The 12,127-nt window shown below is 31.6% G+C and overlaps 1 protein-coding gene across 2 annotated transcripts in view; it reads left to right on the top strand.

Moving 5' to 3' along the window:
- Positions 1–12,127, top strand: part of LOC129220954 (ankyrin repeat and SAM domain-containing protein 6-like) — a 103,969-nt gene that overhangs the window by 46,812 nt on the left and 45,030 nt on the right. For both annotated transcript variants that reach the window (XM_054855398.1, XM_054855392.1), the window contains exons 8-10: positions 3,244–3,370; positions 7,512–7,560; positions 8,474–8,671. In XM_054855398.1, the coding sequence (XP_054711373.1) occupies positions 3,244–3,370; positions 7,512–7,560; positions 8,474–8,671 (374 nt within the window). The remainder of the gene's footprint in view (positions 1–3,243; positions 3,371–7,511; positions 7,561–8,473; positions 8,672–12,127) is intronic.

The following is a 12,127-nucleotide window of genomic DNA, read 5'->3' as shown; positions in this document are numbered from 1 at the left end:
GACAATTGGGAAAATTGCTAAGACTCCTAGTTTTTAAACTCTTCCCGCAATTTTTACATTGTTTGGGGGAATTATCATAACATAGATCGTAAAATATGCAGAATTGGCGAAAACATTTCCTCATTGCTTATAATTCCGCGGCGCCAAGTTTGTGGACCTTTAAGAAATTAAAATGAAGCGAAGCTAAAAGGCGTAACCATGGCAATGCGAAACAAAACATCAGTAATTTTAATGGAGATTAGATTTATTCGAGCTTTATTTTTAACGGCTTGTAACTTTTTTTCCTTTGGAGATAGAAGGTTATTTTTTCGACCATAGGTCGAGATATTTCTAGAGTAAAAAATGTCGCTTTTTCCAACGGTGTCAAAAAGAAAACTGTGGGACAATTCCTTCACTTTTTATTGATAGATTTAATGTAGAAAGTATTGCCAAAATTTCAGCTAAGCCTAAAAAAGTTCGAGATAAAAACGCAAATCCCGTCGTAATGACGTTATAGCATTGAAACAAATTGCTTAGAACACGGAAAATTCTACCCTTTTCAACGATATATAATATTAATATGTGCAAGTAATTTTTCACCCCTTTAATAGCCAATAATCGGCAATTTACGTGAAATTTGGGTCTAAATTTGAATAAAAAAAGAACTAATTATCGGATTTTTTTCGAATTATAGCCTATGTTACTCAGTAAGAAACATGGTGGCGACAGATCAGGGAAATCAGGGAGATCAGGGAAAAGTCAGGGAACTTTATTAATCAGGGAAAAGTCAGGGAAATATCAGGGAATTTTGAAAAAAATAACAAAAAATCAGGGAAAATTGATTTTTTTGAAGAAAATTTTTTTTTTCTTTACAAAATTAAGTACTCTTAATTCCCTACGCATTTTCTGCCAATTATCTGTTCAAAAAAAAAAAAAAAAAGTAAAATTAATAAGGTGCGATTATACACTGCCGCATATTTGTGCATCTTTTTTCCTCTACGTCAAAGTATTGAATCTTACTTATTAACCACAGGAGGAACTTCCTAAGATTGCTTTTGTGTCTGTTAGGTTGTTTATTTTACCTAGCTTGAAATTTCCTTTTACTCTTTCAATGCTACGTAAAATAAACAACCATACAGGCAAAGAGGAAGCCTTCAATTATGCCTTAGCTCCTTTGCCTTTATTCCATTGTCTCGAAGTAATTAGCATACTGTAATCACGATTTCAAGAAAAAATCTTTGTTTTTTGAATTAATACTATAAAAGCTTAAAAGTAATTACTTCTTCGCATTTTTAATTTAATTGCTAAAATTTAACTTTCAATAAAAAAAAAACTTCGTTTTTTGCCGTTATATTATTTGTTGTCACCGCAGATTATAAAGGTTTTCTTTTCTTCAGACTTTAATGATTCTTTAATTTTATAACCAAGTTGTATTCTTCTTTTATATATTTTTAAATTAACTATTTGCTCCCCCCCCCCCCCCCTTTTTTCCCCTTGCATTTCAAAGTTGTTTGTTACAAAAGCAATCTAAGATTTTTTCTCATTACATACTTAAATCATTTGAAATAGAGTTAACTTGTGTACTTTTTTATTTTTCTATTGCTAAAATGCTGTATTCATTCATTAAAACCTATGTTCTTGATTAGAGAAAAGCTTCCTACGAATGGTTGTCAAATGGTTTTATCTGTTTTACATAAATATGTCAATTAATTATATAAGAATAACTACATTACTTCTATTCTTTCTCTATTACTTGTTATTCTTGCAACAATTATTATACTGTTTGAAAACTTAGTTCAAAATAATTTCAATTACTTTTTAGTTCTATCATAAATACACATGTTTTTAAAAGTAATTTTAATAGTTTCTTAAAATTCTTATGCTAAGTCGTTTCTGAACGTAAAGTTTTTTTTTTTAATTTTCTATAACCTTTCCATTGTATAAAAATTTAATATAGTGTTTTGTAGGTTGTTACCCCCCCCCCCCCGCCCCCCAAAAAATTATCTTGTTTTTTTTAACCATTTTATTTAAAAAAGTAGCATCTTTTTAAAATATATCTTTAGTTCAACAAACATAACTTAAAACGTTTAAAATACTGCATTTTATACAAACATACAATGGATTTCAAGTAAAGCAACTGGAAGAAAACCATTATCATTGGTAACGTAAATCAGGGAAATTTGGTGAACTTAATCAGAGAAATCAGGGAAATGTCAGGGAACTTTTTTTCACAGTTCCTGTCGCCACCCTGAAGAAAGCACCTTTCATATAGTGAAAGAATTTTTCAAATAGGTGCAGTGGTTCTGGAGATTACCTCGAACATATAAATACACAAAAACCCACCCTCTCTCTTTATAATATTAGTAAAGATTGTAGTTGTAAACTTGCCTATATTGGACAGACTCGGCGTGCTTTAAAAATTCGCTTGAAAGAACATCAAAATTATGTGAAAAAAGAACAATTAAATAAGTCTAGTATTGCTCAACATTGTTGGGATTCGAATCACTCTTTTGATTTTAACTCTTATCAGATTATCCAAAAATGCACCAATTCATCAGATCTTGACTTTTGGGAATCTTCACATAATGAGGTTTAGTTAATGATCTTAAAAACAGTTCCATATTTTTCCAACATTTGGCTCCCGTATCTTTAATACTGTCCTTTCCCCATCCCCCCTTTTTTTTGCCCATTCAGTTTTATCAAACTATCTTCCTTTGTTTATTTTTCCTTTTTTCGATTATTTTTGTTTCTGTTTATTTTATTTTGTGGTGTTTTTTCTTCCATTCAGCTTTTCCTTTCTTGCGGTTCACAGTTACCAAAATTTTCTTTTTATTTAAGCTTCGGCTTAATCTTTGTCCAATTGAATTCTTTCTTTCTGCGTTTTCCGTACCTAAGAGAAAGCTCTTGGCTTTTGCTTGCATTCCTATTGGTTCCTGATCGGTTTATAATTTTCTCATTGGTGTTTGGCTTATCCGCTATTTTTATCTTTTAAGCTGCATGCTTATCTGCTCTCGGCTTTTGTCGGATGTCTTTTCATCCATAAGCTCATTACTTTTTGCATTGAAAAAGGCGATCCCTGTAACGCCGAAATACGTGTCTGCTGTAATTGGCAAATTTGTGCTTTTTTTAACGTTGTTTTTCTTACTTTACTGTTCAGCACAAAGGTATTTATTTATCAAAATGTAATTAATTTGATTTTTTAAGAAAAGTATTTTTTTATATTCATTGCTGCCATATAATTTATACTGAAGTACATTCTCATAGGTAGTTCTGATTCTGACGTCTTTCAAATTTTACATAGAAGCTGTGAAGTTGACGATTCTATTCAAAGATTTTCAGATTCATCCCCTCTTGATGAATCTGACCAAGAATTCCTTTCGCCTGAAGAAAAGTATTCCATTCTTTTGATTAAATCTGTTCAAGAATTACAATTTTATTTTATTAGTACTGAATCTATCCTTATATATTATTTTTGTAGCCTGTTTTTTGTTTCTACGCGAGATTTTCCTCAATTCTTGATCGATTTCTTTGATTTACACCTTATTTTAAAGCTTATCATGCAGGCTACTGACGAAAAATAGACCCACGGTCTAAAAATTGTTTTTTCGGGCAAAAAAAACCTGTTTTAATGAACCAGAATGAGGTTTTCGGTTAAATTTATAACTTTAACTTGCACTGTTACCCGACAGAGCTGAATAGCTTGATCGGCAGAGTGTTCGACTGGTAACCAGGAGAATGCGTGTTTGGGCCAACGTCCGGACAATCTGCATCAAAAAATTAGAAAAATATCACGCATTATATGAACAGTGAATAACAAACATGAGGGAATACATGAGGTCGAAACGTTCCTAGCTGTTATGAAAACTTGATGCAACACGGGGCTAAATTGATACTCAATTGTAAGGTGTTTTTTTTTTTAAGCTTTGGCTCCGGGAAGAAAATTAAAGCATAATGTAAGCGAAAATATAAGTATCAGGTTTAAGATTTCAGACTACATTGGAATTGTTTTTTGTTCAGTAAAATATAATAAATCGTATGTTGAAATATAGATTCTTCTAATGAGTTTTTGACTCTTTGTACAAATAAAAAAAAATACTACCTCTGTTTTAAAGGGTAAGTATATATATAATATATATTTCTTCCTTTTGCAAAAAAACAAATAGCGTATCACATTTTTACTACATTTGAAAACCTACGCTTAAAAAAGAACTTAGTTCAAATTATTTCGTATTTTAACCGTGCTGTTAAATGATGAACATGTGCTGCCATCTAAGTCATAATGGTTCAAACAGCCTGCGATAACAAATTGTAAAAATTTTCAAAAGTAAAAACACTTCTCGGCAAGAAAAAAAAATTTAAAATTACCTGTGGGGTTTTTTTTTTCGGTAGAGCGTTCGGCTAATCGAAAGGTTTTCTTCCCTTTTTTTAAAGCTTTGACTCCGTCCAGACCACTGAGCATAATGTAAGCATAAAAAAAAGTATTAGTTATACCTCAAGGGAATCCTTTTTGTACAGAAAAATATTTTCATTATATGCTGAAATGTAGATTTTTCTAATAGCAGTGTTCGAACTTTTGTACAAATGAAAAAATACTACACCAAATTAAAACTACGAGTTTCAACCAGTAAATCTTTAATTATTTATTTGAATACGATATGAAACATTAAAATTATTATCAACTTCATTAGTAAGAAATCATTTTCTACTCCTCTGCCTTCGGATGAAAAAAAAAACATTTTGTCTACGTTCAAAAAATTACACTTAAAAAACAGGCTCAGTTCAACTGGTTTTGGTTTTGAATTTTAAGTGTTCAATTAAAAGAAAAACAAGTGCGGGATTTTAAGCCGTACAGGTTAAAGAAGCCTGCTATGGGAAATTGTTGAATATTCAAAAATAAAAATACTTATTTTTTCAACCGAATTTATTACTTCTGTAGAATGTTTGTTTCATTCGCTACGTGAGATCTTCCTCATTCTTTAATCAAATTCCATGTTTTACGAATAATTTTAAATCGTATCATGCTGGCTAATGACAAAATATAGACGCATGATCTTATTATATTGTCTAGGCGAAAAACTTTTTTATTGTGTTTTATTACGCATTCCGTCAATGAATAGCATTCGAAAAGGAAGGCACAGTTGCTAGGTTTGTTGGAGCATCTTACTGTTAATCAGAATGGCGCCAGTTCGAATCCGTGCCAATAAATATCTCTTTAATGTTTCTTTTTTGTCCGTCAGATGCTCACATGGGCGGACTGTATTTGCCACAACCTGATTTTTCACATGCAAAATTACTGATTTTTCACGTGTCACTCAGCCACACTTTTAATGATATTTATATTTGGATTGAAAATACGAACAACCAAAAGGGGAGCGATGATCAAATTATCACAACGTTGTATTTAACGAGGTTTTGTTACTGATGTCTTCAAATTACATGCCTTCTCTTGTGTGCTTACTTTTTTCCGTTTACTTTTTTCGGTTTTTCTTCATAATATTCTTTCTTTGAAATTTTTAAAGAGCGAAATGCCTTATGAAACGATTCGAAGCACAGTGCGGAGTTCCGCACGGGTCGACTAGTGAAAAAATACTATGCCAAATTAAAACTACGAGTTTCACGCAGTAAACCTTTAATTTTTTATTCGCGCGAATGCGATATAAAACATTAAAAATTATTATCAACTTCAATGTAAGAAATCATTTTCTACTCCTCTGCTTTCTGCTGAAAAAAAAAAACATTTTGTCTACGTTCGAAAAATTACACTAAAAAAACGGACTCAGTTCAACTGGTTTTGGTTTTGAATTTCAAGTGTTTGATTAAAAGAGAAACATGTGCATGCATTTAAGCCATAACGGTTAAAGTAACCTTCTATGTGAAATAGTTCAATATTCAAAGATAAAAACACTTAATTTCAATCTAATTTATTACTTCTCTAGAATGTTTGTTTCAATCGCTACGTGAGATCTTCGTCATTCTTTAATCAAATTCCATGCTTTAAGAATTTTAAATCGTATCATGCTGTTTAATGAGAAAACATAGAAGCATGATCTTATTATTTTTTTTCGGCAAAAAGCTTTTTTGCTGTTTTTTACTACGCATTCCTTCAATGAATAGCTTTCGAAAAGGAAGGCGCAATTGCTAGGTTTGTTGGGGTGTCAAGCTGTTAATCAGAATGGCGCCAATTCTAATCCGGGCCAATAAATATCTCTTTAATGTTTCTTTTTTTCCGTCAAATGCTCACATGGGCAGAACTGTATTTGCCACAACATTTTTTTCACATGCACAATTATTGCTTTTTCACGAGTCACTACTCAGCCACACTTTTAATGGTATTTATGTTTACATTGAAAATACGTACAACCAAAAGGTGAGCGATGATCTAATTATCACAACGTTGTATTTAACAAGGTTTTATTACTGATGTCTTCAAATTACATGCCTTCTCTTCTGCGCTTACTTTTTTTTGGTTTTTCTTCATAATGTTCTTTCTTTGAAATTTTCAAAGAGCGAAATGCCTTATGAAACGATTTGAAGCACAGTGCGGAGTTCCACACGGGTCGACTAGTAAAATGATTTATTTTAAAAGCATAAAATCCAATACATACCTTTAAAATTTGGTACACCTATTAAAATATTTTCGGATATTTAGGAAGAGCACAATGAAATCTTAGCTTCAGAACAATTGAACTCTGCTGGTATGTAATAAATATACACTCACACACACATATATATGCTTTTAATTCTTGTAGTGTATGACTTCCCTCAACTTATTAAGCATAGTGAGTTACTTAAATTTTGCTTTTTTTCAGAACTTTGCTAATTTTATTTTAAATTAGCAAATATTAGCATATGTTTCCACAAATGTGTTTTTTGTGTTTAAAAAAAATGTGTAATTAAATGTGTTAAATTTCTTAAGAAATATTAATATTAAACTCAAAATGCTGAATTTTATGCATTTTTTAAATTTAAACCATAATAGTTTTGAATGCTTACCAGCTTTTTTAGAATTTTAGCATTCCATACTTTAATTTTTAATGTAATGAAACCTAATTTAAAATAAAACGAGATAATTTTCTTTAATGTTGTATGCAATACATGCTCTTGATTCTAGTTGATTATTTTCTTGAGTTTTGTACAATTATTCAATTTTTCACATTACGATGGGAATGAAGTGCATGAAAAAAAGGGTAAATATCTGTATATATATATATATATATATATATATATATATATATATATATATATATATATATATATATATATATATATATAATGATCAATTCATTAATTCTTGTTTTCAATGTTCCTAGTTTATTTTATTAACGTTCCATGTTCATTTTTGTTGTTGTTATTTTTATTTATCTTTTTGTTACATACACTTTTTTCTGTGCTACCCGTGTATGTGAAACTACACACTTTACTATATATATATATATATATATATATATATACATATATATATATATATACATATATATATATATATATATATATATCATATACATTTCATGTTTTTACTTGTTTTTTTCCAGCCAAATTAGTGTATCAGATCCGAGAAGTCCATCTCCATCACCATCAAAGGTACAAATATCATTCACACATTCTTCTTCTTTTTAAAAGTTCAAAGACTTTTAATGTAATTTTACTTTTTAAATTTGTGCTTTGAACTCTTTATCTGTGCGATGCCTTTTCACTAGAGTTGAATTTGACTTCTTTTTTTTTTATATATAAATTTATGTTTAATCTATTATTTAAAAATTCCTGTTTTGATCTCAACTGAAGTTTTGTTTTCTTTGTTTCAGTTTTTATAATGAATGAAAGAAAAATTATCTACGTATTATTTAATGTATTAATTAGAAAAAAAAATGTGAAAAAAGGATATTGCTAACATATTTATTTAATAAAATAATCTTACTTGGAACTTTGGAATATGTGTGAAGTGTATGCTAGATTTTATGAACTCTGTTGTGCAAATCAGCGTAATTAAGCCAAAAAAAATCATTTTTAGTCACATTTGCTAAATTGTTAGCCTAATTTACAGCTCTTTTGGACTCCTTACCTCTTATAGTGTAAAGTGTACAGTGATTATCAATACGTTGGATGGACCTATGATCCTATGACTGATTGGTATGTAGAAGGGGGTTAGCCCTCCAGATATAGGTCAGAGTCTCTGAACTTTGCATTGTTTTTAACACTAACTAATTTCCTACCAATACCTGCTTTTTTTTTGTTTAAAAAAAGATGCCACTACTATGATCAATGAATTTCTACAAAAATAATTTTAATCATAGGAGAAAGAAAGGCCAAAAAGGCCACACAGAGTATCCTTGATCAATAATTTCTAGCATTCTGCCAATCTCTCGAAAAACTGCAGGATATATTTCCCATGCTGATGTCCAAATCATGCTATGTGCTCTGCCGCATAAGATAAAACGAACATCCAGTTTGATGCTGTTGCTCACATATAGTTTTAATTTACTTTTTATATTTACAGGAATGGTCAGCAAATATATCTCAGGATCTTCAGTTGATGATGCCAATAAGTTCATCTAAATCCTTGGCCAATAGTCCTATTGCATCAAGTGGAGAAAGTGATGACGACTCTGAAGAAGAATTTTCTGACCTGAATTCTTCTGATGAAGAAGATGAAAAACCTGCGTCAAGTGTTTTTAAACTCTTACCACCAGACAAAGTAAATGGCTATCTTTTAAGTGTAATTTTGTTAAAAAGTATTATTTTGACATTTCCTGTCAATATCTAAGTTGAAATTTAAATAGCTTAGCTTTGTGAAAGACAATAACATTAATGGCTGGTTAGTGGTAAATTTCAAATATTAATAGGTTTGATGACATATTGTTTTGGCACATCTACATAAATAAAAAAAAGAATATATGTATATGTATGTTTCCTATACAAATCCACAGTTTACTTCGGATCAGGACCGAATTTGGCAGAGCGGTACTTGGCCACCCGAGAAGAAACGTAGGTTTTTTTTTTTTTTTAAACGCCCAGAAAAGAACCAAACCGTTCAAATTTTTATTTTAGGACCCGAAAATGGCATTAAATGGCTCTTTCTACCCGAAATAATTATCCGACCAGTTAGATTTTAGCGCCATTCAAAAGCCTGCAAAAAATACTCTTGGAGTACATTTACTTCCTTCAAATCTAAAAAAAACAAAAACAAAGGCTGTAAAATCACTAGAAGAACAGTTATAAGCATTTTTAAGCCTAATGGATCAGCATTTTCATATCGGAAAATTATCCTTTGCGCAATCTCATTTTAAATTAGCGTGAATAAAACCATTCAGAAGGTTGTTACTTTTTTTCTCAACTGTGACTAAATAAAATTTTGTTTTTGTTTTGAGGTAAAAATTTTCCCTTCTGATTAATATTTGGCAATTTATCGTTTTTTTTTTTTTTTTTGTACTGCCAGTGGAAGATAATCAAGGATTTTAGTTGTATTTATAAAGGATTGCATTTAATTTATTGACAAATTTTTGATTTACCATTTCCCTTTTTAAGAATGATTATTTTGACGGGAAATTTTACAGTATTTTTTTTTTTCTTCTCTAATTGAAACCTGATTGTTGAAAATACGTCACTTGACATAACTTTTGTTTTCTTGGTTGACCGTGCAAAGTCGGGCAATGCAGCTAGTAATGGTATAAAATATTATTCTTAAAAGAATAGTTTTGGAAGAATGAAATTTTGGTATGCCGTTTGTCTAAGTCAGTGGTACCCAATCTGTTTTTTTATTCAAGTGTTGCACTTAATACTAAGATGAATCTCATGGCCCAGAATCCAAAAAAGTTTAAATTTGTTCTAGATAACACAGGAAATAAAAAAGAAAGTCACAAACCAAGGGTTATTTGTTGTTATCACTACATGCTTATTTTTTAGTTGAAGTTCCCATCTGTTTTTCAGAAATTAATTTTTGACCATTTAGTTCCAAATTTGCAACAATCAAAGTACTGAGTGAAGATGACTTTTTTTTTTTTTGGATGGTTCCAGAACTTGGTTTGATTCCTGACATTGAACGTAATTTTGAGTCACATGGATCAGTTTTACGGATTCCATAAGTCCTGCTGACTGTAAGTTGGGCACCACTGGTCTAAATAAATTGAAGAAGGTTTCAAATTTTAAGTTATGTGGGAAGGCTATTTCAGCTGTGTAAATAATGGGAAACGAGGTTTGTCCGGAAAATACGTATAAATAAGTCGGGGTGACATATCTCGGCATTGTGGAGGCGCCAACTGGTAGCACTCCCGCTGTAGCCAATCTCCTCAATGCTCAATTCAAGTCAAAGCTCTCTCTGTGTAAATAGGAATATGTGGCTGCTTGTGGAAAGTTACCCTTTTTCATCTGCCGTTGGCGTGGAGCTCACTCTCTGGCTGAGGAACAGCGCATCGACATCAAGTTTCTTTCAAAGAGGCAAGAATGACTTTTCTTTATTGCTTATGAATGTCTACAGTTAACTGCGACTCTGAAAGAAAGTGATACTGACTGTGATGCTGCTACGGCGCTATGCTAAAATAAACGAAATGTGTGCCTCGCTCGTGATAGAAAGCATAGTGAATAGAAACGTTGGGATCGTCGCATCCCAAGGTCACGAGTGTTTAAAATTGCATTAAAATTTTTGGTTAATCAATTATCCCAGATGAATGATTATTAATTTTTTTTTTAAATAAGTAAAGAAAAATATTGTCTATGAATACATAAATTACATTAAAATAAATAAATGAGTTAATCAATGGTAAGTTGTTCGTTCACGATTTTTCGAGTATTAACTTAATAATATTGGTTAAACATGGGAATTTAAATCCCAAATTTGATAATTTACAATGCTTGTTACTCTCCACTGTACAATTATTTATTATGTTAATCGGTCAGAGTAGGATTATCAAATTCTTAAATTTATTGATTTCTTTACATCACATACCATTACAATTTATCACACTGTCTAGGTCAAAAGCAATTTCTTAAAGGAATGAAAATGATCTCTTGTAAACTGTGCTTCGTAAAAACAGAATTAGTTAGCAGAAGTTAGTCTTAACAGAAGAAACTGGTGAAGAAAATAATCTTGTAAAAGCGAGCAATATGTCTGAAGGTGAGTTACTGGATGTAGTACCTTGCTTATCAAAGACCGCTCAGGAAGCACCTCAAAAATCCTTTCTTCAATCGCTAGAAAAGTTTTCACCAGTTCCAAATTTGGCAGCAGGAAGGGTAAAGGAAAGTTCTAAAAGAAAAGGCCACTTGTCAATGAAGGGAACCCCAATGAAGGCAGCTTTAGATGAAACAGTAGGTAAAAGAAAGGAACAGACATTGAAAAGGAAACAAGCCAAAAAAAAATCTGCAGTAAAGGTTTTGGGAATGTCCATCGAAACTGAATCCTAGGCAACGAAAGAGAAAGCAGTGACAACACGGGAAAAGAAAATGAATAAATCTGTTAAGAAAAAGGGCAAATGACTTTTCGGTTTTGAAAACTCTTCAGATGAGGAGGACATCGACGTCAAAAAGTTTTGTGACGACGATGAAAATGAAGACCTTCTTGATCTAAGCAATCAAAACCTTCAACTTTGCTATATGCAGTGAATATGGAACAAACAACTTGTGGTACAGATGCTCTTGCTGTGGCAAGTGGGTGCATTCAGAGTGTAGTGATGCAGAAATAGCTGAAAACTAAATGTGAATTTTGTTAATTTTAATAAACCAGTGGGGCCGACTCCATGGGGCTTGAGGGGGCCCGAGCCCCCTCAAAAATATTTTTGAGGGGGCAGAGCCCCCCCCAATAAATCAAGAAAATTATAAGTTACATTATGCTTTCTAAACTCATAAATTTATCTTTTATTTTTCTTGTTTGAAGATAGTTTACCTTGTAAAATATATTCAGTAATGAGTTAAAACAAATAATTATTACGGTTGCGTAAGCAGGTTAACTGAAAATGAGTGGTGCGAATGATGATAGTGTTACAGTGCTGCGAGTACTGTAAAAATTTGTCCCAGTGCGCGAACTTACGGGCCAGGGCTGTTGCCGGTGGGCGGCACTGCGGCGCGCTCACCTAAGTGTTGCTGATCTGGAAAAATATATATGAGAGTTTGATTTGTATATAAAATGGGAGGCGTGATAGTTTTGAATACTTTTGGGAAT

The sequence above is a fragment of the Uloborus diversus genome, chromosome 1 (assembly GCF_026930045.1).
Source record: "Uloborus diversus isolate 005 chromosome 1, Udiv.v.3.1, whole genome shotgun sequence".
NCBI lineage: Eukaryota > Metazoa > Arthropoda > Arachnida > Araneae > Uloboridae > Uloborus > Uloborus diversus.
This window is presented reverse-complemented; position numbering and strand designations above follow the sequence as displayed.